This window comes from Amphibalanus amphitrite, unplaced genomic scaffold, assembly GCF_019059575.1.
Source record: "Amphibalanus amphitrite isolate SeventyFive unplaced genomic scaffold, NRLGWU_Aamphi_draft 000015F_arrow, whole genome shotgun sequence".
Lineage (NCBI taxonomy): Eukaryota > Metazoa > Arthropoda > Thecostraca > Balanomorpha > Balanidae > Amphibalanus > Amphibalanus amphitrite.
In genome coordinates this window covers 49,205-74,492 of record NW_024881511.1, presented here as the reverse complement: position 1 = coordinate 74,492, position 25,288 = coordinate 49,205, and the positions used below count along the sequence as shown (strand labels likewise).

Sequence of the window (25,288 nt, the reverse complement as noted above, 5' to 3'; positions counted from 1 at the left end):
GTGCATAAAGAGTAAAGACATTACTGAAACTGAGAGCAATATGCAACATCAGTTCCAATATCTAGCCAAGAGGCCTTGAAGTCCATTGACTGATAAGCAGTTCGCATTTTCGTGCGGCGAAATGGCTCGTGTGGTTTTGTAGTAATCACTCGTCGATGCCGAGTTTTCTGGGCCGCCGCGTCCATTGGCCTCTGACCCTGCCTGGCCGGCTGTGCTTATTGTGGTCTCTCGTCGGCACATGGGGTAATCAGTTTGGCCAACTGATTCTTTGAATATCTCCGGCCCAGTCAGGCCCTCTCATGTGTGAGCTCGCGGTCCGCCGCGCCGACCGCAGCGCTGGAACGGGGCGGCCCTTCCCAGGCGTCATGAGAGCCCCGGCGCCGACTGCGGCTACGATGGGCCGTTTGTGGCCCCGACAGACGATCTGTACATTGCAGCCACCAGCTCATCGTGGGGTAGGTAGGCTAATTGGGTTCATGGTCGATTAAGTTCATATCGAGTTTAGAGACGCATCCAGTAGTGACCTCCAGCTTGATGAAGGCCAAGTTTACAACATAACCAAAGTACTACAAAGTACAAGGCAAAATGATGCTGTTATCTGTCAATAAATCATCGTGAATGCTACGTTATTGAAACATCATTATACAAAGATTTAGCTCATCGATCGAATTAAAGGTTTGTATGTTAGGTATATGAAATGATTGATGCTCTTAGTCAAAGCAGTAATAATATACATAATTGCAAATAATGTTCAGATTATCCAGCCCCTTAATTATGTTCTTTTTAGTCTTCATTTCCTCGACAGATTACTTCTACATCTGCGGTTTAATTCATCTCCTTAGCTTCTGAACCTTTCCATTCCAGTTTTCGTGATCTGTCCACGCCTGTTTGCAGTAGCGGTGGAACACCTTCAATTAAGGGGGGCACTGCCGACTGGTCCCATTCTTTCCATGCAACGCCCATGGGGCTAATGTTAAAATGCCAAAATCAAAGGGGGAGGCACGGTGCCCCGGTGCCCTCCCCGTTCCGCCGCCTATGCCTGTTTGCGACTTATCCATAACACAATTGGCAGGGCAATGCAGCTACTGGAGCCGCTCGCTCCAGCTTCCCATTCAGCTATTAACGGCTCGGTTGTTCTGAGGTGCACCTGTCTGGCCGCCTTTGTCCATTGTAATACATTAATCACGTTCGCGGCGAATTATCTGATGGCCCCTCGGCAGATGGATATTAGAGCCTGGGTGAACTGAACGTCAGATTACTGGGCCATCGTCATCATTCACTCGCCCGGCTCGCAGTCGACAACAAACGTCCAGCTGGGTATCTACTGAAGTGGGCTGCTGCCATCTCTGCTGCGCTGCAGGAACAAAGAGGATGAGCAGCATTTAATACTTCTGTAAAGGTGAGCAGCTATGAATACTTCTCCTATGAATGCTAGCAGCTACTCGTACAAAGCACCGAACAAAAGAAATACACGGCCGCTGGAATGTAGGTATCCGATAAGCATGATACTGAACAGCGGAGTGAGCAGCACTGAACGAACAGACTACGACCCTCGATCAGGCGGTGAGCGCGGTTCCTCCATTATATCTCTCGGTGCGTGGAAGTGACGACCACCCGATGACGCCCGGGGGACCACCTTCGATGGGTTTCAATTACGGCGCATACTGCTAAGGTCGACCACTCAATCTCCGGGGTAGAGGTCGATGTAAATTGGGCGGCTAACTAAAAATGTGTGTCAAGGAAGGCGCTTATATGCGAAGAATCTTAATGTCTTACTCATGATACTTATGGTTCTTGACAGCTATCTTTTAGCGCACTAGCGTGCTTATTAGAATTAAATAATCAAACGATATATCGGGTTCTGCTGAAACCACGGTGCAGTAGCGATTCGCAGAAAGAATTAAGTTTTTTTACTTGTTTAAAATAATAGGTAAGGTGTCATGAGCTTCACAGACATTTGTTAGACATCAAGCTTCCATTAAGCTTTATTGATCTCTAGATTACTATTTCGCAACGCTATTCCATTCGAATGTCACTAAACGCAGTGGCTTGCTGCGTGGGACGCCATCAGAGTCTGGCCGTTATTTCCTCATCGGCGGCGTGTGTTCGGCTCGGTGAACACTGACAGAAGACTCATCTTCCAGCGAGCGACAGAGTGAACTATCTTCGGCAGAGGCCGTCGCCGGCGACCTTTGTGACGCAACCGGCCGACCCCGGCGCCGAGAGCGTCACCGTGACACCGCCCGTCACGTGACGCGGACGAACCGGCTCCCACGCGCGCGCCGTGACGGCGACATTTGCCGACACGATCCAACAGATGAGCTGTGGAAACGATCGGACCGGCTCATCTTCGGTGGTGTATGAAATAGGCTGCTCCCGAGTTCCGAGCCTTTGCCCTAGAAGTGCCTCAGTGAAATGAAAGGGCGTGTGGGTGGGTGACTGCCTACCGGCTGTCTTTCAGTGTATCACGTACGGTGTTTGAGAGAGGGAAGCGGGGGCGATAATGATATTCATTAACTGTTTGAAGATCTCGCAACGCTCGATGATGTGCAAATCCGTCGCGGTTTGACAGGCTCACGTCTTGGTTTGCCCGACCGGAGCATTAGAAATCATTCAATGTTGCGCAAATCACCGTTAAAAAATCACCCTGATCTCCTGTCTTGATCAAAACAGCCATGTTTTTTTCTGAAGGAGTATTAGTAAAACAGTTTCTTGCCCCTATCGTAGAGCAAAAACTTTTTCAAACATTCAGCCATGTTGGAATTATCCTTATTTTCAATCACGCACCCGTATGACCTATGACACTGATATTTTTAACAGTGCATTCCCACGCCATCCCTTCCCGCTTATTCTCCCTTCACTCTTCCACCACACCCAAAGGTCATGGCACCTTCTTCAGCCACCTCCGTCGAAACACACTGACATGCATACCGATGTGGCGCACCATTTCAGGCCGGCGGCGGTCCTCGTCTTCCCACGCGGGGGCGGCGGGGGGAGGGGGGGGGGAGCGCGACGTCGGAGCATTGCGCAGCCGTCGGCGGATTCTGCGCGAGGTGCGCCATCAATCATCTCCGGCGCGTCGCTTAGCCAACATCCGTCGGTGGTGATTATAGCCGCCCGGGCACGTGGGCTGGTGCGGGGTGACGGGTCAAGGGGTGATGGTGGCCCCGATGACCGGTTCAGCTAATCGACCGGGTGCCTCTACTGACCGACACAGTGCAACAGTGTAACATAGTAGTCGAGACAATGTTCATATGCATTTCATATCAACATACATATATAGGCCACAAAGACAGTAGGAACAAAGACAGGAAGCTTTCCACTCCTGTCAATTATATGCTAGCATGAACGACAAACTAACGTCCTGCATTGTTGGCCATGCAGCCGTTTCATAGCTCTGTGCTACGTTCGAGACAATAAACAAACACGGCCCCAGCGTTAAACATACCTGGCGACGAACACGGCCTGACTCATGCAATTACGAAGTGTCTCACTCACATGCAACTTCCTGTTGCTTTACAGCAAGTGTGGGAAAGGTGCTCAACAAAGTGACCTATCTACGTTTGCATATGCCTGTTCCGAAGGTAATGGTATGGCGTGACACCGGTCCTCACGAATTGCAATTGCATAGGACACTAAAACCATTGCAGAGTAATGACCATAGTGTCATATGAAGGCACGTTATGCTACGATCTCCTCCCCAAGAGGCTGGGCCAGTCGGGCAGGTGAGTTTCTGTATGTAGATCAACAAGAGGGTTGGTCGGTTCTCAGGTCTATGTATAACGGCAGCACTGCTGTCTGCTGCAGACACATGGGGGGGGGGGGGGGTGGAGGATAATGGGCCCAGGGCCGTGGAGACCCATGGGAGCTGCAAGAAGAGCATGTACAGCCCTCTGCAAACTGCGTGGTAGGTATTCTTTTTTCGACAAAAACGAGAATAACGCGAATACTATGCTATCGGTCACTCGGAAATCGTAACAGCAAGACGCGTGAGACTCCGCACCTTAGGTTGGCATCATCACCGTATTCATTTTCCGTCTAGTTCGGCAGCAAAACCCATAAGTTTATGTTGGATGATGATGTAAATAATAAACCAAATTATTACAAATGCATTCAAATATATTCAAAAAGACACACAAAGCTTTCGGTTCATGGAACCTTGATCACTGTGCAAATGAGTATAACAATCGCTGTAACCGTCTAAAAATTCTTTGAAATTAATCAGCCGCGTGTTTTCTTCTTCTGCTGGTCTACCACCGATTTTGCTGCCATTGACGACCATGTGATAAATCCGCTCCTACTGTTAAACGTATCACGTGTGATGATGTGGGCTGCTTCCAGGACTTTCCTTGTACCTTTCTTTATATTGTTTTCTAATATCTTCGTACCGTCCCAGTCAGGTAAGTGGTTACACTTTTCTATATGTAGTACTATTGCATTTGATGTTCGGTGAAATTTTACATCGCTTCTGTGTTCTTTCAAACGAACTTCCACCCCTCTTCCCGTCTCCCCAACGTACGTTCTTTGGCACCCTTTGCATGGTATTTCGTAAACTACACTTTTTTCATCACTGGTATCTTTTTTGGTTTCATGGTGCTTGACTAAATCTTGAGTTTTCTTTCCTGTTACTGTAGCTACTTTGATATCTGACTTTTCAAGTGTTCTTACTATGATATCAATATTTTTCGAATTTGGGACCGAAATCCATCTCTTTCTTTTGTTGGCTTTTCTTCTCGTGTCATCTTCGTGTGCTTTGTTCGCACGTTGTTCGTCTCTTCTGTTGGCATCGTCGCCGTTTGCTTGGTTCGCGCGACGTTCGTGTCTTCTGTCGGTCTCATCTCCGTGTGCTTGGTTCGTACGTTGTTCGAGTCTTCTGTTGGTGTCATCGTTTTGCGCTTGGTTCGTTTCTTGTTCGTATCTTCTGTTTTGTTCGTTTCTTCGATTTTTGATTTTTTCGGCTTTTTCTTTTTGTTTGATTAAAAATCCTCTGGGATATTTCAGTTTTTCGAACGAAGTATAAATATGATTGAACTCTTCCTGAATGAATTCATCGCTGCAGATTCTTAGCGCTCTGAGAAAGAAACCGATAACTATTCCGCTTTTCGTCCTTTGACTGTGTGCTGAGTAAAAGTGCACATAATCCTCTTTGTTTGTCGGTTTTCTGTCCATAAGTTTCTGTCCAAAGTCCATAAGTTTATATTTGCCCCAAAAACAAACTTTTGCATTTTGTTGCCACACAAGTCGTATAGTTTGTTTAGTGATAGATCTAATCGAAGAAGTGGAGCATGGCGCATCTATTTGCAGTGAGTTCCGACCGACTGATAGCATAGCCTTTGAGTTATTATCGGTTTTGTCGAAAAAAGAATACCTACCACGCAGGCTGCTGAGGGCTGTACATAGGTCTGGTTCTATTCGATCTAACTACTTGTGACATTTGCCTTCATCCGGTAAGCCTATAGGTATACCTTTGGCATTTTCATTGCTCATTGCTCACGCGATTTAGTCTAGATTTTAACGGCAGATAAGTTGTCCATTCGTCCATGATTCGCCTTAAATGAAGCCCAACGCGTGACTTGGTGCTACTGTTAGCTGCGGAATTGCAGTCTCCCCGGTTACTGGTGGTAGCGTCTTGTGAGCCGTTGCAGTCACTGCGGCGGTCCGGAGGTGCGCGGTGACGGCTCTGCTAAAAACGTGGCACATGCAGCCCGAGCCGTTCACGAGATCTTTAACTATGCAGCTCGCATCATTTCCAGAAAGCGTAAATTTGATCATTCGTCTCAGTCGAATCATTCCATGCAACGCCCATAGGGCTACCTAATGTTAAAATGCCAAAATCAAAGGGGGGCACGGTGCCCCGGTGCCCTCCCCGTTCCGCCGCCTATGGGGGAGGGGGGGGGGGGGTCGTCTCACACAGGTTTCGGAGGACCACTCAGCACTCACCTTCTAGACTTAGAGCCTGCATCAAATTTTTGAAAATATATTAGTTTATTCTACTTCACCTCATTTCTGCGCGCGTGCTTCATACAAGACGCAGCTATCGAGTTTTATTGACGTCACGAGATTTCCTCACTGTTTTGCAGTGTGAATAAAGCTGTTGCTGCAAGATACAAAATTAATGATAAAATTTGATCAACTTAGTGAATTTCATTATAATTCTATCTTCATATTCTAAAAAATCAAGCAAACTTTTTGTAATATTAAATTTTTAAAGTATCCAATCCAATGATAATCACAAACTCTAATGTCGTAACAAACCCAGGTTTAGTACATGAATGCAAGTTGAATACTACTTCCTTGAATATTTCGATGCAAAAATAAATAAGTAAATAAAATAACATTGTAATGTGTTGTAACCCTACATAAAAGGGATATTTTTCATTTTCTGGACTTTCTTCAGTTTAACATTATTGGGATTTCATTTGAGTAAGGATATAGGAAAGCTCATAGTCTGTTTATTTCTCGATCGATTATGATTTTTTTATTGGAAACTAACGCTGAGAACTGACGCATACTGTGTGCCGACTTCGTGCATCCTCATCCTTGGTGCATCCCCACCTTCACTGGCTGATTAAAGGCTTCTTTCTGTTCAGTTATTGCAAGATAACTCATGTTTTGTTGTATTTTTGTGATGTTTTCAAGGCTACTCCCCTTGCACATGTGCTGGAAATATTCCAAAAAGGACTAGGCCAGCCTTACCAAAGTAAAATTTCCAGTGGTCTATTATCTTCAGGCCTGAGTCATAACTCATTAAGTTAAGTTCTCACAAATTTCACCAACCATTCATTTAAGTATTCAGTTACATTGAAAATATGGTACCAGGAAAGCTGGCATTGGCGTTGCGATATCTGGCCCAAACTAACCTTACCTTACCTTGCTTACACCTTCTAACTGCCAACCTATAAACCTAAAACCTGCCTGCTATTAAGCTACTGCATACCAACCAGAATCTATCAACCTTCAATGTACCAACCTAAAACCTAATAGGTACCGCCTCCAACCTACCGTGCAGTTTCTGCCAGCTTTGCCGATGCCTACTGAAAGTGTCAGGATTGCTGGTATTTTACAATTAACATATTTGCAGCTTCTTTTTCATGTTACTGCTGATGTTGTGCATGAATACATTTGTGTGCTTAAAAATTTGCAGCTGGTAATATTTATTATTAAAACTGAACTCAACTATCCAGATCATACCATTTTTCATTTCAATGTTCTTAATTGATCAATGATTCACATGATTTAGGTGGTTGATGGGTACCTAACTGCTTTCCTAATTTTTCCAGCAATAAATGAGGTGGAAATATGAGGGATATACTAGGAATCCTGTGGTGCTGTGTATTGCTGAGACCATTATTAGCTAAATATCAGTATAAGAAGGCCATATTCAAGATTTAAAGCTTGGTGAGAAGTGTGAAGTGAAAGTACCTTAAATGAATGCAATGCTTCACTTATTTCAGATTAGCTATGTTCAATACAAAATTTAGAAAGCAGGAAAGCAAAAGTTTTGGGCCCATATTTCATTGACATTTGTTTTGTACTGCAGTCATATAAATATGTGACATTTTGTTAGCTCACCTGGCTGAATCACCTGGTTTAGTTTTGAGTCTGAGTGTCAAGAAAAGGAGATGGCACAAAAGAATAGGAAAGACAGGAACCTTGGATCCTAGATGTGCCAGCCAAGAGAATCTTCACTTGTGGTTTGCAGAGCTTAGAATGCTGGAACTTAGTATCTTCCATTAGGTATAACATGCATGTATGCACAAAGTTTGTAGCTTTTCACAGAAAAGCTCAACAACAAATGAATACAGTGCAGAAAAGGCCAACAGAATATGTAGGTAGTGTGCTAAATGCCAATGGCGTTGATAAGATCTCCTCAGATATGTTAAAAAGCATTAATTTTAAAGCGAAAGTTTACACTTCACATGCTCAATTATTAACTTTCCCTGCCAACCAATCATTCAAATGTTGCCATTTTATAAAATGTTGGTATCCTAAATCTGCCCTAATACAGTTTTGACACGCTGGCAGGGATACCTACTACTGATATCCACCCATGCTCTAGGGATGCAGCTGATTTTGATGGTAATTCTTCACAGATCGAGATGAGTGAAAACGGGTCAAATTCATCGGACCGATCTGGCACCAAAAGGAAACTAGAAGATCATCATCTATTCAGCAGGTTTGTTCACTGATGAATGCTGCTCGATGTGTTGAAGCTTTGACTTATAGCTGCTTTGCTTTGTTCAGCCTGCAGCCTTGCCTTAAACGTACATTTTAGGAGAAACTATCAAAACTATCGTAATCGTTGATCTACCGTAAATCCGGTCAGGCATGTGCTAGCACGTTGCTGAAAACGTTCCTGTTTGGATGGTTTACTTCGTACGCACTCCCTGCAGATCCTACGTAGTACCTACGACTTACGAGTTTTCAATTTTCTTCTGCGTACCTATTCTGCTGGCGACTTTAGTGATATCGCGTGTGACCCGATGTAAAACCGTTAACGATGTCTTTTCTGACCTGATGTTGGCCCGTCAGGGATGACGTGTCTGACCCAATGCCGTCTGTATCCGCAGAGAGAGTGACGATGACGACGACAACCTCTCGATCGGCAGCAGCAGCAAGTACTCGCGCGTGTCCTCCGACTCCGGAGGCAGCTCGTCGAAAAAGTAGGCAGCCATGCTTCTTACTCAGTTGGGCGGTGCTGGAGGCTGACGGAGCTCACGTAGTGTCTGCGGTGCACTGAGTGATCCCTGAGGGTTATTGTTCAATTTCTTATTGCCTATGATATGGCGTTTGATATCGTTTGTGGTTACATTATCTCGAAAATGATGAATGAGGCATGTTTTTTTTTGCTTGTCCATGCAAGGAAAAAGTCGGGCGATGTGGTGCTAGATTCCCAAATAACTTAACTTTGTGATTTTTTGGATAGATCTTCGGTTGTTCACATGTGATACAACGTACTACTATAATAGAAAAATTCCGTCGCAATTTCCGTTCACACTCCAAACACCTTTGTGCCACAGACAAAACCACAGCGAGATTGAGAAGCGTCGCCGTGACAAGATGAACTGCTACATCTCGGAGCTCTCTCAGCTGATCCCCATGTGCCAGTCGAGGAAGCTGGACAAGCTGACCGTGCTGCGGATGACGGTGCAGCACATGAAGATGCTGCGTAACTCCACGCCGTCGGCAGTCGAGGGCCAGTGCAAGCCCGCCTTCGTCACCGACCAAGACATGAAGAGCCTGATACTGCAGGCCGCCGACGGGTTTGTGTTCGTGGTCGGCTGCGACCGCGGACGGGTACTCTACGTCTCAAAGTCTGTGGAGAATGTGCTAGACTACACGCAGGACGACTTAATCGGCCAGAGTCTGTTCGACATCCTTCACCCGCGCGATGTTGGCAAGGTTAAAGAACAGCTGGCCTCGTCCGACCTGACGGCCCGCAGTCAGCTAATCGACTCCAAGACGCTACTGCCGATTCCTACCAGTGTTTCCAGCGAGTCCAACAGCCTGTGTCCCGGCTCGATGCGGTCGTTCTTCTGTCGGATGAAGTGCGGGCAGGGAGGCGGCGGTGCGGCTGCCATGGATGAGTCGGACGCGGCGTCCGGGCAGCGGCGACAGCGGCGATTCTCAGCTGCCGGAGGTGAGACGATCGTCGGGCTGGAAGTGGAACGGTCGTAGAGTGGCACAGGGTCGGGTAGAGGGGTGGCAGTGGTCACCGGGAGGACTCACTGACCAACACTCAGCCGCCTTGACGAGGTTTTATGGCTTGGGTTAACCGTTAATTTCGTTTTGCCTTTACGGTTTCAGTTGAAATGAGGAAACCAACTCGGGAGTTCAGTTCATCTGAAAAAGTGCACAGAGGATGGGTAGCAATATGTTTTGATATAGCTTCAAGAGTTTTTTTTTTCTAACTTTTTTTTTGCTCCGCCAGACAAGCGGTTCAAGATCGTGCACTGCGCCGGGTACCTAAAGGCGTGGGTGCCCTCCTCGGGAGACGTGGAGAAGGAGCCAGATGAAGAGGGCTGCAACCTCTCCTGCCTGGTGAGTCGGGGCGGCTTGGACATATTGCTCATTTATGATTCATGGACGCAAACAGCACGAGTGTCTGCGCTGAAGTATGCCTATATTCGTGACAGCAGTGCACGCCAATTATTCGCTTTTTGTTTCATGGCTGCGGTAGTAAACAACCGAATGGCGTGTCCCGGCAGCGTCCAGGTGCCCAGGCAGGTCTTACCCTTCCGTTTGATCCTGTGCCATAGGTCTACCATACCATGGCATGGCACTACCTATGCATTCTGCACCGTCAGGTGGCCATCGGCCGGCTGTACTCTCAGATGGTGACAGCACCGTTTGACGCCGCCAACACGCGGCCGCTCGAGTTCTTCTCGCGGCACACCACCGACGGAAAGTTCCTCTACGCCGACCAGAGGTGAGCTCACAGATATTCGGTGTGGGTTCGGGGACATGGCAGAGAGGTGTCGGCTAGAGATCGATGGTATATTCAAACATTTCTATCTTTTCGACTTTAGTGTAGGAGTTTCGTAGGTCATTAGGCTGAAGCACAGCTCTCACGCGTGTAAATTGCGTCTCGCTCAACCCTTTGGAATGCATGGTATATGTTTCGTTCCCACCTCGCAGTCCGAAGCGCTGCGAGTAGGGAGCGTAAAATATATCGTGCATTCCAATGAGAGAAGCGAGGTGTGCTTTGCACGCTATGTAGTATGTACCATAGTCTTTTCCTCAACCAGCCTTACCGAGATATAAATTATCCACGACAGTTAGGACCAGTATAGCGCCTTTTGGGGCGACTAACGGAGCGAGCGAGGGGGTGAGTCTTGCACGTGCGAAATTTCGAGGGGGTACCTCCAACTGCCTTGTGCACGGCACCCTACTGACCGGTTTCTAGCGATGTGCCAAATTTGAGCACAATCGGCCCAGCCGTTCTCGAGATCTGGGAGCGGCACCCTGCACGTGTGCACGTGCAAAATGGGTCCCAACTGACTTGCGCACGGCACACTACTAACTGGTCCCTGACCGTGTACCAAATTTGAGCGCCATCGGTCCGGCCATTCTCGAGATCTGGAAACGACCCTTGCACGTGCGCACGTGCAGCAGCACCCCAACTCTGGCACATGGATATGCAGTGCCTAGTGGGATGGCTACCTACATGCCAATTTTCAGCGCAATCGGCCAAGAAGTTACCGAGATATTGCAACAATTACAAAACTGACACCTCTTCGTTTTGCACGTGGCACGTGCATAAGGGGTCACCCACATGCATCGGGAATAGTCCAATACTTGGTAGAAGGAATGAAGCTACCCTACAAAAATTACCGCATGTAAATCGGTCAAGTGGTTGCTGAGATATAAGCCTCGCAAAAGCGTCCGCACGGCCGGCCGGCCGGCCGATCATACTCAGAAATTTCCGTTAATCCGTTAGTTTCCGTTAGTTAAGGAAAGACTACGCTCGCTTCGCTCGCTCCGTAATAAACCAGTATAGCGCCTTTTGGGGCGACTAACGGAGCGAGCGAGAGGGTGAGCCTTGCACGTGCGAAATTTTGAGGGGGTACCTCCAACTGACTTGTGCACGGCACCCTACTAACCGGTCTCTAGCGATGTGCCAAATTTGAGCACAATCGGCCCAGCCGTTCGCGAGATCTGGAAGCGGCACCCTGCACGTGCGCACGTGCAGAATGGGTCCCAACTGACTTGTGCACGGCACCCTACTAACTGGTCCCTAACCGTGTACCAAATTTGAGCGCCATCGGTCCAGCCGTTCTCGAGATCTGGAAACGACCCCTGCACGTGCGCACGTGCAACAGCAACCCAACTCTGGCACATGGATATGCATTGCCTAGTGAGTGCCTACCTACATGCCAACTTTCAGCGCAATCGGCCAAGTAGTTACCGAGATATTGGAACAATTACAAAACTGACACCTCTTCGTTTTGCGCGTGGCACGTGCATAAGGGGTCACCCACATGCATCGGGAATAGTCCAATACTTGGTAGAAGGAATGAAGCTACCCTACAAAAATTACCCCGTGTAAATCGGTCAAGTGGTTGCTGAGATATAAGCCTCGCAAAAGCGTCCGCACGGCCGGCCGGCCGGCCGGCCGGCCGCTCATACTCAGAAATTTCCGTTAATGTAAGGAAAGACTACGCTCGCTTCGCTCGCTCCGTAATGATAACAATAACAAGTCAAATGTATATTTAGACACACAAAGCTTTCGGTACGGAAATACCTTGATCTCTGTGTTACAGAAATGTACACTGTGTTTTTTCTGTCCTCATTTCTGTAACACAGTGATCAAGGTATTTTCGTACCGAAAGCTTTATGTGTCTAAATATACATTTGACTTGTTATTGTTATCATTTATCCTTCCCGAGATAATTCATCTGGAGAATGTTCACTACTGCGACTGTCATCAGCTCTGGCTGTGGGAAGGACAACCTGATCCGCATATTAAGTCATCCTTTCATTAGCTGATATTTCCGAAGGTACGATCTGTCTTCATTTCCTCTGGAAACTAGAGACTAACGTTTGTTTGATGTCGCGAGAGCGATGCACACTCACAGTGCACATCCCATTAGTTACCAGATACGACAACATTCTGATTTCTGTGTGCGCTTTGATAAAGGAGAAGATCACTTTCATCACTGGGGTCTGATTCAGCGAGAGTCACTCTGCAATGAATTACCAACTGTTTGACGTCATCAGTTGTTGATCATCACGTCACGTCGCGACTAAGCAGACAATATGGCAACGACCATCAATGCTGACTAGACTATATACTCAATAACGCGAGCTTTGGCGAGCAACACGACGAAGCTCTAGGCTAGAACGTAATGCGAACCCGTTTTGAGAGTAACTCACCCGTAATTAGCTTACATGCTAAGCCAATAGGCGTGTGATGTCATTCCTTCTTCTGTAAGCCCCGTAGAGGAGTCTGCCTGCACGTCATTGGCTACATTCCTGACAAAGTGGCGCAGTCGATGTGACTGGTTGGAGTAAGCGGAAGCAACAGATGACTAAAATAGACACCTTCTCCGCCTTGAAGGCGACACTGACTGGCTGACACATAATACTTTGTGACATCGGTCGTCGGCCGCCTCCCTCACTCTACCCTCGTATCTCTCTCTCTCTCTCTCTCTCTCTCTCTCTCTCTCTCTCTTTCTCTCTTTCTTTCTCTCTTTCTCTCTTTCTCTCTTTCTCTCTCTCTCTCTCTCTCTCTCTCTCTCTCTCTCTCTCTCTCTCTCTCTCTCTCCCGGAGCTTACCTACCTCTCTAACTCTCTCAGGGTGACCCTGGCACTGGGATACCTGCCCCACGAACTGGTCGGTACCAGTATATACGAGCTGTGTCATCCGGACGACATCGCTCGTATAGCCAAAACGCACCGCCACTGCCTGCAGTCGCCGGCCGACGAGACGCAGGTCAGTGCTGGGGGGGAGGGTCACTGAAGGTCAGAGGGGTCACACTACAAGAGCAGCAGAGCAGGTACACGGGATCTGAAAGCATCACATGCCGGGTCATTGAAGAGGCCTGTAAAAACACTTCATATCACGGTGATGCACCTGCGTACCGTGCATAGAAGTACTCTATCTTTCAAACTGTTGCGATGGCATTCTCTGTAGTCCACTGCTTTGCCGCATATTGAAACGAAATAAGAAATAATGATCTGTGTTGTTTATAGGTATACAAGTTTCGAGTGAAGAACAACTCCTTCGTCACAGTCCGGACAAAGTGGAAAGCGTTCAAAAACCCGTGGACGAAGGAGCTGGAGTATATTTCAGCATCAAATCAAATCATGAACCCGAGGTAAGCGACGCGTGCGTTTCTACAATCATCTTGCAATGCTTCCGACTTATGCCACAATTATTGATGCGAGGGTCCGACATCTAACGAATGTTCATGGCTCACATGTTTGCTCCTGCCTATCGCTCTGACCTGACCTGGTCTGACCCTGTCCGCAGTCCGTCTCGGCCGGGCGGCTCCCGCAGCTCACGGGACCCCGTCCAGGACGATCTGCTGCGCGGATTCTCCCCTCTAAACCTGGACGGCTCCGAGACAGGTTCGTGACGCAGTCAAACTTAGCTGCTCGCGTCATGGGTTTAAAGTACGGGAGGAGGAAGTGACGTTCCATGCAGCTGACGTGATTCGTGAATCGTAATGCTACCGCTGGGTGAGTGAATCATGTTGGCAATGCAATTTGTTCATGTGCTTTGTGTTCGGGAATCTACACTTTAATTTAGAATTTATGCATATTTTATTTTGACGTCGCGTGCTTCCTGTTGCGTTTTCAGGTGGCTCAATATCGGGGGAGACGGCTTACAAGTTTGACAGCATTAGCGCGAGCAAGATCGGACGGCGGATCGCGGACGAGGTACGGTTTGATGTCAGTGGCGTGTTGTCGAATAGCAATTCGTGCCGACGGACCGTGCTATATATGACAATAGTGACTCGAACGAACCTTTGAGATCTGCTGACACGGTTTGATAACAGCTTTAGGGAACTTTAGCAGAAGAATGTCGGCTCTTTATGAATGCCTTTTTCAATTGTTAGTCCTTCTGGTGCCCATTCCCTTCTTTCTATTGATACGGTGGAATTGTCACGGGACAGGCTGCAAATCGGATGTCTTTCCTCCTTTCCTGTTTCTCCTCTCTTCCTCCGTCCCTCTCTCTGTTCTAACCATACGTCTTCTCTTTGCCAGGTGCTGGACAGTAGTCGGCGGCCGTCTCCCTCCCTGACCTCCGCCAGCCCCGCCTCGAACGTCGAGACGCTGCTGGAGAACATCAGGGAAAACTCCAACTCGGGTTCGACGCTCTTCGACACCGTAAGCCGGGTCTGGCTCGCACTTTTCTTCTTTTCCACTTAGTTTATAGATTCTGGTGCTTATATAAGCATCGTGCTTAAGTTTTGCACTCTGTATCTAACTTATATTTTTGCTTGGTAACTTCCTGCATACTCCGCCGTAGCACATCTTTGATTTGCATCTCATTGCTATGCTAATCGTACCAATCTGGATTTCGCTTTAACTGTTGTGACCATCGTGGTGTAAGCCAAAGTAACTTCCTGTGTGCTTCCGATTTAGTGCTTTTACGTACGGCTCATTCCTGTTTTTTTTTTTTTGTAAGTGCATAGCAATTAGTTCAGTGTTTTATGCATATACTTCAGCAGCAGTTGGTCATTGCTTTTCTTTAACAGTTTGCTGACCAGACATGGGCACGGATCCCAGACGACCAAACACGAAAATCAATATGACCACTAGATTAGTGGTCTTTAAGCGTGGAATTATGGTGGAAAACTAGAGTTGCAAAATTTCCCTATCGCACTACCGGCATGCCGGTAATTTTTCACTACCGCAGGTTTATTCGTGGTATCTGGCATGCCTTGCCGGTAGCATGCCGGTATTTTTGATTTTGTGCAAAAAAAATTATCAGCAAATGATTCAAACTTTGGACACTAAGAGGCTCTCAAATTGTAGAAACAGCAATATTAGCCACTGCAAGATACATTTTGTGGTAGATGTTCCATTGCTAAGTGTAGGGGTAACACATGGACCTCAGCATTTCACACAATTCACAGGCTTGGTTATAATTAGAATGGTCAAGAATCTACTGTGGTCTATAAAAGGATGAATACTCATTCATGTTGCAAAAGCACGATAAACTAGTAAGTCTAATGGTAGGTAATACGTATAGCACAATAAAATAAATAAATGTTCATGACAACATTCCCTAGGGGAAAAGGCAGAATCAAAACACCAAAAAACACAATGTCAAGGAGTACTGAAACTGCCAAAATGTGGCATCTCTTGCAGAGGTAAGCTAGAATCAAGAATGCAGGTTTTTTTAGTATGCCGGTAATTTGGCGGTTTTTTGCTTGGGGCGTGGTAGCATGCCGGTATCCCAGAAAATTTTTGTGGGGCGGGGCGGTGCCGGTAGCAGCCTTTGGGGAAAACTTTGCAACATAGATGCCTCTCAACGAACCAACTATTTTGCATTCCCTCAGAGTTTACAGTTTTGAGAAACTCCCTCAAGATCCATCTCGGATCCATGATCACGAATCATGGATCCGAGATGGATCTTGAGGGAGTTTCTCAAAACTGTTATCTTTGAAGGAGTGCAAAACAGTTGGTTCATTGAGAGGCTTTTATTAGCCATATTTTCCACCATACTTTCATGTTTGAAGACCGTCAATCTAATGGCCATCTCGATTTCCGTGAATGGTTGTCTGGGATCCGTGCCCATGTCTGTTGCTGACATCACAATGTGACATTTTTCTCTGTTGAGTTGTACTGAGCCAGCGATGTCTGACCGCTGTGACCCCGCCTGACCTCACTGTCCGTGCGCCGGCAGGACGACGAGCTGCTGAGCAGCCAGCAGCTGCTGACGGAGGTGATGCAGGACCGCGACCCCGCCTCGGAGGAGGGCGCCGGCGGAGGCGTGTCGCCGGCCGGCCGGCCTGCCCCGCCCCCGCCGCCGCCGCAGCCGCTGCCGCCGGCGCTGCACGGCCGGAACGGGCTGCCGGGCCCTGGCGAGGCGGCGCAGAGCCCGGCGGCCGCCGACGCACAGGAGGACGAGGCAGCCATGGCGGTGATCATGTCCCTGCTGGAGGCGGACGCCGGTCTCGGCGGACCGGTCGACTTCACCGGACTGCCGTGGCCGCTGCCCTAGACGGAGTGGAGGGTGTCGGTCGACCGAGCTGCTCTGGAGACAGAGGGTCAGTCCACAGCGGCCCATCCGCCCCGGCGGTGAGCGCGCTAGCTGTTGCATTGTGACGTCGTTACCACGTGACGTTACCTGCCCGCGAGTCACCGCAGTTCGCCGTGAGGTCAGGACCGGCACTCTGGAGTTACACTCAATCACTCTCAGGCGGCAAACGACAATCAAATGGCCCGTCCGTCGGTCGCCGGTAGTGCAGCCGCACGCGCAGATTATTATTATGAGCTCGTGGTCAGAGGGTGCGGCTGATGACCTCATCTGGCGTTCCTCGCAGTCCTGGGTTATTGCCAGCAGGGCCCGGGACGGTATTGTTGTCTTTCGATAGGCATGCGTCGTGTGCTAACGGTGTGATTCTGTGCGCAGTGACTGGAGGATAGCGCCCGGTCTGGTTAGTGGGAGCGTATAGGTTATGGTTTAGGTCCGTGTAGTGATGTATGGTGGCATTCGGGGGATGGTGTCGTCAGTCCAATCATGATCAGAGTATTTATTGAGCAGCTTTTAGGGGGTGTAATACGGTATTACACCACGAGGTGAGGTATTACTAATACCTCACCTCGTGGTGAGTTACTCTAGTTTGGTCGGATTGCCAAAACAAAGACGCAGTGAACCCGATACTAAATTGAAATCCAATTTGCTACAGGATGCTGCATAGCAGTTTTTACGGGATTAAATAATAAATATATCGTCCTTTTGAAAATTGAGGAATCAAATATTTATTGAGATATTGCAGTGCATATTTGTTACTGCTTATCCATATGCGGGACGCATACATACTTCGCTTCAATTATTCGGTCTTCTAATTAAGCAGCCTTTTATTGTGCTGCCATTTTAGTCAACTTTTCTTCTTTGTCCATTTCGCCGCCAAGTTGCAAACAGGTTTAGATATTCCGTAAAACAAATCGAGTATATGGGGAGAACGTGCTATATGTATCTGTACCACACATGGTCATAGGCAATCGACTCTAGCGTCGTCAATCGTATGTGAAACATAAGATACTTTATACCTGTCGGCACCGTTTCGGCTATTCGTGGGAAGGGTGTCGCCATTCGATAGACATGGACTGGTCATTATTAGTCCATCATTTTGAGGAAGTGATACGGTAGGATTCGCCGGCCGTTTCGCCCGGTCCTCTACTGGAACGGCGTGATCGCAGGGCCGGGGCCCGATGCCATTGCTCAGCTGGGGCGGTACGTAGTCTGTAGTTCAAACTCGGGCGGGTGCTCGCGCTTTCATTGTAGTGCAGTGTCCGCGGTGGCCAGGGCCTCGGGCGGCAGTTCCGCGTAGGGGTCCCAGTGGTCCGTCCTCACGGACAAATCCGGCTCATCGGAGCACCTCAGCCAGTCGTCGGGCAACCAACCAGATTCTATTTTTGCCGGCAGCTGGGAAAACGCCACATGTGATCGCTCCGTGCTCAGAAAGTCAATCTTCCCAGGTTCGCGGGCTGAGCTCAGACTGGCAGGCCTCGGTGCGGGTCGGAGGGCATTGCCACCGGAACTTTGACGCGGGTCTGCTCGGATAGCAGCCTGACTAGGAGTTCCCCTCCGGAGTTTCGGAAGGGACGCGCTGTGTCTCTTCAGACGGGTTCCGAGACGGGGTAAGACATGTGGACCTCCCTAATACATTCGTAGACGGGTGTTATTGAACACCCTTTCAGAGATGGGTGTAACACTCGTCACAAGCTATATCAAATCGGCTGGGACGGCTTTGCGTTCGAGGGAGCACCGCCGGACTCGCAGAGCTGACTCAATAGATAGACTTGCGGTGGTAGCTAGGTGAAGCGAATCGTTACTGTGGGGACTGCTGTGGCAGTGACAAGAGACTGTCTCCGCGGGTCCGTACAGCCTCTGTTGTTTGTAAACAGATCAATCCAGTGTGGGGAGGGTGACGCGGGGTAGCGCCGACCGGTGTCGGGCAGCTGGGGAAATGCGCGGACGAGTGGCCGGGGTGTCTATACCAACGTACCTGCCGGTGGCGAGCGCCGAGCCGACTGTGAGAGTCGTGGGCACGCCACAGAGGGTTCTACTCCCGCAGCGGGGCCGCGCGGCAGTGACACAGCGCGACGTATATTTTATCTTGTTATCATCCGATCGATGTCCATGTACTCTGCGTTGATGCTGGCGGGGCGGCCACCGTGCAATGTATGTATGTCTGTCTGTGTCGTACACACGCCATGTTAATCGTACCGGTCGCTGTTGGCTGTTCATGTGCGCATTTTGAGCTAGCCATGGTCAGTGGAGTGTGCAATATTTTGTCGCATTTGGTTGATGTCTGCGCGCCTGCCGGGACGGGTGCGCGTTCGGCGCCCCCGCGCGTGCTCACCAGTTTCCACGGGTGGGTGGGCTCCTCTGATCCGGATGCTCTTCTTAGTATGCTGATTTCCTGTCATCTTTTTCATCCACCAGCTACCGGACCGACCTGGTGCTTCAACTTCCTCTCCTTCAGCTCCGACTTGTCAGATCCAGGGAGTCCGGGAGGCAGTGTCGACTCCGACGTCCTGGCCAAGACCCAAGTCCGGCGCACCAAGTAAGCATTGGTCTTTCCTGTCGTCTGTTCCCTACGTTATCCCTCTCGATCGCTCACTTTCCCTGGTCCCACTTATCACCCCTCCCGCTGCTCCGGCCACCACTCCTTCTAAACGTCCCCAATGTCGCATCCAGCTGCTCGTTTCCCCGAGTGCCCTGTCGATGTACATTTGTGACGTCTGTCTCGAATGAGTCATGGTCAGGCTGTTTCTATTCTTGTCCTTTTCAGCAACTACCGTTATAATCCAGCCTTCAGTTTCCACTCCAGTTTCGCCACTGTTTCCGCCTTTTTGATGATCTGGCGCCTCCGTTCAATTATTTCAAGCTGGTCGTTGTGGACTCCACCTCCTCGCGCCTCTGATACCGACACATACACCTTCATACCAAACTATCCAATACCGCACAGACTATCCATAAGATTGCCTTGTCGGGTTCGATGCTGCGTACCGTTATCCGGCCGTCCGGGTCCTCTCCGGATAATCTGACCTGTCTCCGGAGCAGTCGCTGACCTGGTGACCTGACCTGGGGGAGGGGACTGGAGCGCGGCACGACACTTGCCGGTAGGGTGTGAGCTGTGGTCGGGAGGCCAATATACGTGCCATGCTGTGTGCAGAGAGCGGCTGTGTTTGGTTGGTGGCGCTGCGGTAGCGGACTGAACCGTCGACCTCGTTCGTACAAGGAAACACTTTCAAAGCCGGAGATTCACTTACACTCAGCTCATCACAGCCCTCACAAAGCTCATCACAGTTTTTAAAACCTTAACTGCGACACGAACAACTTTGTATTGCAATATCTCTGATTTGTCGTTCCGTTCTCGCCACACCGGAACCAACACGTGTGGCAGCAACAGCATCGAAACAAGTCCCCTTCCCGGTTCCATACACGTTCTAAACACATAGCAAGGCACTGATCCCCCACATTTGAAAAACACTGTAACAGCACCGGCCGTTACCGCAACATTCCACTGATGCTGCCGTTGAGGTCGGCTTGCTCCCTCCTCTTCTTTTTCTTTTTGAGGCTGCTGGTGGGCGGTACCGGGTCGGCCAGATAGAGCTCCTCTACCGCAGGTTCTGGTTCCGACTCGCTCCGGTGGCGCTTCTTCGCCTTCCGCGGGGACGCCTCCTCCCCATTCACCTGGTCATCATCCTCCCGCCGCCGTTTCTTCGATTTTCTCCGCGCTGGCTCCTCCTCCGCTGGCGCTGGCTCCTCCGCCACCGGTGGCTCCTCGCCCTCGGCCTCCTCGCGGTCACGGCGGCGCTTCTTGTGCTTGCGGCTGTGTGGCGTTTCGGCAGACTCGGCCGGACTGCGACCCAAAGAGCCGTCCTCGATCGACGACAGGCCAGAGTCGGGCTCGGCCGACTCCGAATCGAACCGCACGTGCGAAGAGCTACCCGACGACAAACTGTCGGGAGAAAGGGGAGGGTCAGCGGAACAGATGGCGGCACCAGGCGGTGGCTTCCGTGAACAGGCCAGGGCGGTTCGACAATACGACACTAGACTTAATATTTCGTATTTTGACAATTTTTTGGTACGTTTTACGCATCACGAGTACGGTGGAAATCAGCATGTGTATTGAATACAACTTGCCTGTCATCATTCAGAATGCCCTTGACGAACGGTATCTGTGAGAGGAGGTCGATCTTCTCGATCGTGAATGATATCTCGTCGTGGATTTGTATCTTATGTAGTGAGCGCTTAATGTGCGCGGGCAGGACCACGAACACGGTGAAGACCTTGTTGGTCAGGCAGGTGACACTAGAGCTGGACTTTTTCAGAACCGTTCCTGCAACAAATGCGGTCGAGATGTCAGCAGGACGGGACAGATCAACACACGCAGCTACTCCATATAAACGGTGATTATTGCTTTTACAAAATTGTGAGACGTGCATTGACGTAAGTTTACAGAGGACTTTTTATCTGAGGTTCACAGTTCAGTTGACATTCAGCAGTTATGCAGCATCAGGCGCTGTACTCGTAATTATATATTTTGCAGATATTCTCATGAAGGAGAGCGGCCTGTGGGTGAATCAAAATAATTGACTGGAGCTCCTATTCCAGATAAACATCGTCTGGGGTCGATGACAATAGCTCACAACATGGGCAAGCTTTGTGAAGCAATGACCTAAGTGTCGGTCGATCGTCTCTCCCCAGACCGTCGCTCGAGCGGCGTCGGACTGCGGCTCTCACCGGTGAGTGTTCCGCCGATCACCGGCTTGAAGACGTAGAACTCTGCGCGGATGTTGATGTGGATGTGGTGGTAGCCGGGGATCATGTGGCCTTTGCTCCCCAGCATGGCCAGGTTCTCATATCCAACCATAATGCCATTCAGCCTGCGAACATATGGTCAAGTCTCAGTTGGTGTACATGCTGAAGATTCTTGCAATCATTCTTCAAAGTCCCCTGATCATAGATGCACAAAAGCTGCCTGGAAGGGGAAAATCATGGGGATTTGGGTCAATTATTAAAATAGGTATGCAATATGCATTCAAATCTGGTTACAATTACCATGGATAAAAATCTTCAGTCCATGGGTCAACTGTTCCAGGTCATGTACTATCTATATCTAGCCCTTTCCACAGGAATGGTGGCCTTCTTAGCTTGAAAGTACTACAAACCTCCCTCCTCTACTCACACCCACCACCTCCACAGCTCACAACTCCAACCACACCAATAATTTCACTGATTGCCTATCTGAGAACAGCGACAAGGCCAGTGAGTAATTTACAACATTTAAATACCTACCAAATTATTAATGTTTTTAGTGGTCAAAGGAAAGATCCAGGGAAAACTAGCACAACTGTTCAGGTTTTAGTAATGATGTATGTCATATCCTCTAGTGACTGGCCACATGAATAGTTTTGGATCAAATTTTGTATTTAATTTTTGAGTTTTGGTACCCAGTCATGATTGACATTACAAATTGCAACTTTATTTTCAAAAATAAAAGAGGTTCAAAGAAATGCTTCAATGAGGTGGCAATAAATATTTTTTTTAAAGCCCAATATTACGTGAAAAACTTCATGATTTGACCACACATGCTTTGATTTAATTCCTACTAATAAAAATTGCAATTAATCATTCCACTTTTGACCAGAGCCAGGCTATTCAGAATCCTACCTATATATGTACAATTATCATCACTTGACAAGAGCAGTGGGTTTTCACACACAACACCATTTTCCTGGCACAAAGGTGAGCACACACTCATTTATCACTCAATTACACAGTGTTCCATTTTTCAGACTTTTTGGTGGCAAATTACACCTAATGGGGATAATATTTTCATCCCTAAACTATAAATGACCGACTTCACTTTATCTCTGAAAAAAGTTTCATGTATTCCCAACAGCCAGTTTACATGTCACTTGACAGTTGATGCACCCGCATCCTTTTGTTTCACACCCTGTCAAGATCCTGACATGCAATCCTGGTTTATCAGTTGGCATAAAAATTGGCATTTACACCATTTTGCAAAAATACTTCAGTTATTTACTCCCTTTTTTCTCATGTTAGGATTTTTTTCTTCATCAGCACACCCAACCAATATCCAATTTTAGAACACTGCGATTACATGACGTTGACGATAAAGGTTACCACAAAATACTATCTTCACTCAATGCCTTATTATTAGTTATGATTTGAGTTGAATGCACATTTACATTCAAGTGAATTAACTGATAATTGTCCAATCAAATGCATAACATACTTACTGAGGAACATATTTCGGAAGCATGCTGTTTAAGTTGTCAGCAATTCCTGATCTCAGTTTTCCCAGCATGCTTGGCAGCAGTCCAATGTGCATTGTATCAGTAATCTTCTCAATAAATGTGCCCTTTTTGCCAGCCAGTTCACGAAGAAAAGGGATATTACTTTCATTGTTGACCGGGCACGGGACTGTCTCAATCTTCGGCACTTTTGCTGTGTTTTGACGATCAAAGCTCATGTTTCTATGGTCCCAATCGATAAAGCAATAGCAAATAGATAAAAGCAGAATTTGTTTCAGTAATCACAAAGAACGAGATGTCATAACCGATAATAATGGAACATTTCCTGAGTTCACGCGATCACGATCCCAACAAACACACAGCTTCCCACATGTTTCTGTGCGGTTCATAAACGAATGAACTGCGCCATATATGCCCCTTGGTTAAAACCACTAAAACGCAGACCATTTGACTACGCTATAATACTTGTTTCGTGTCCAACGCTGCTTAGTCTACCCGGTCTACCCTACACTGTTTCTCAGGGAAATAAAAGCACGATTGAAATTCGTAAAGGCACAGTACAGCACTATAACAGTTGAAAACATAGGCGGCGGCAAGGCTATAGAACTCCAGGTAAGGACACCAGCCGTTTGACCTTGAACGCCGCCGGCCGGCCGATGACGTCATTGGAGGCAAGCCGGCTCGGCGGACACACAAGGCGAATGCATAACGGAGGGGCGTTGGAACGTTGCGGGAGCCGGGGAGATATTTTAATGTGGTTGCATACCACCACTGTTATGTTGATTGATCTACAGACTGCATTCTTTTAAACCTCGATGCATCCTAGGCCTGGATGGTGCGTAGGTACATTCGTGGAACGATCACCCGTCCGACGTCCGTGGTCGAAGCTGTCATAGTATTAAAGACACTAAGACGGGTGCAATAACGGCGATCCGATCCCGTCTCTGGCGAGTCTAAAGGGGTCGTAAGGACCCAGGCCGAATCTGACCGTCTATTTTTAGGGAAACGGGGTGGGTGAATCGACAACCGATGGCTTAAGAGATGATGATAAGGGATCCCGTCGTCGATTGTTGTTTGACAAACAACACATGTTGTGTTGGGCGTATGACCATCAGTGGTAATGCCTGAACGTAGGCAAGCATAATTGGTCTGTCATACTGTTAAGGAATATAAAATGGTAATGGAGATTATTGAAGATATGATCTCTACATTACGGGAATTCTGAATTCACTAATTACTACGGCCCATAGGGGCACCGCCGGAGCTGTTGTTTTGCCATCGGTCCCAGGCAACTCCAGGGAGCTGCAGTACCCGGCGGCCAAAGCGGCCACCTCGTCGACTCGCAGGTCCTGTGGGATTCCGTGATGCTTTAGTGCTTCACCCACAGAAGCACGGGCATAGCAGTAGGATGTGAGGCTAGGTGTCTGTCCACCTCTTCATTGAAAGAACAACGTATACAGCGCCTGGTCCCGCCGAAGCTCGGTATCGACCGTGACTTATTCACAACTGGCGGATCCAGGAAGCGGTCTTGGACACTGCGGGGGCTTACCCCAAAAAGGTTTCTCGGAATTAATTTTAAAAAAAACTCGGATTTCGATTCCTTGCGCACTGCTGTGCAGTGTGATTAACCAACATTTCCTCAGAAAAGTTGATTCTTTTATTCTCGAAAAGCGATTTCGGGCGCTGCCCTGGTTGTGGGGGAAGACATTTGCTCCAAATACCTTCCCCTGGATCCGCCAGTGGGCTGCCCCACTCCGAGCTTGACTAATAAAAAGTCTTCAAACCCCACCAGAAAACGATGGTAAGGTGAATTTAAATCCAATAACTCATCTGTGTCTGCCCGCCTAAATATACTACACATGGTACGGCACCCGGCCCTGTCGGAGCTATGAGCCGATCGTGATATTTTCGGCTTTCCCCATCCCAAGCTCGATTAGAAACGTTCTCCTTCCCCACCCGATTGCTGATGTCAATTCAAATTCAATACCTACCTCATCTCTGTCTGCCCGACCATAACCCATTCATTGCACAGTGCACACCGTTCAGCGCCTGGCCCCGCCAGAAGTATCCTAGCGCGCTGAGCAGTTGCCTCCAGCCGCGTCATCGCGAGGCCCCGCGCGGCCCATAAATGAATACATTGCGCGAATAGCCGTGTCGCCCCCCTGGGCGGCGGAACGATTTGGGACGGGGGGGGGGCACATTGGATCCCTTGGATTCCCAATTTATAGTTTTTTACCTACACCTCATTATGATCTTTCATTACAGATAAACATAAATATTAAATACATTTTTTTTTGTCAGTTGCTCATTTCTT

General features: G+C 48.4%; 2 protein-coding genes across 3 annotated transcripts; one reads left to right on the top strand and one right to left on the bottom strand.

The window, feature by feature from the left end:
• Positions 1 to 6,316: 6,316 nt before the first annotated feature.
• On the top strand, positions 6,317 to 19,865 carry LOC122385218 (protein cycle-like). Of its 2 annotated transcripts, none has more exons than XM_043373345.1 (12): positions 6,317 to 6,423; positions 8,094 to 8,176; positions 8,571 to 8,663; positions 9,021 to 9,640; positions 9,932 to 10,041; positions 10,308 to 10,429; positions 13,300 to 13,435; positions 13,696 to 13,820; positions 13,976 to 14,073; positions 14,306 to 14,385; positions 14,713 to 14,844; positions 16,361 to 19,865. In XM_043373345.1, exons 2-12 carry the CDS (start codon positions 8,100 to 8,102, stop codon positions 16,676 to 16,678), a joined length of 1,911 nt encoding a protein of 636 aa, XP_043229280.1. In that variant the 5' UTR covers positions 6,317 to 6,423; positions 8,094 to 8,099; the 3' UTR covers positions 16,679 to 19,865. The 2 variants fall into 2 exon arrangements, with proteins under 2 accessions (XP_043229280.1, XP_043229286.1); XM_043373351.1 differs by having other exon boundaries at positions 6,321 to 6,423; positions 14,713 to 14,835.
• Positions 19,866 to 20,012: 147 nt separating this feature from the next.
• Positions 20,013 to 23,570, bottom strand: LOC122385233 (DNA-directed RNA polymerase I subunit RPA43-like). The gene is made up of 4 exons (XM_043373365.1): positions 22,960 to 23,570; positions 21,437 to 21,579; positions 20,837 to 21,032; positions 20,013 to 20,651 (listed from the first exon to the last, which is right to left on the bottom strand). Exons 1-4 carry the CDS (start codon positions 23,190 to 23,192, stop codon positions 20,198 to 20,200), a joined length of 1,026 nt encoding a protein of 341 aa, XP_043229300.1. The 5' UTR covers positions 23,193 to 23,570; the 3' UTR covers positions 20,013 to 20,197.
• Positions 23,571 to 25,288: the final 1,718 nt, after the last annotated feature.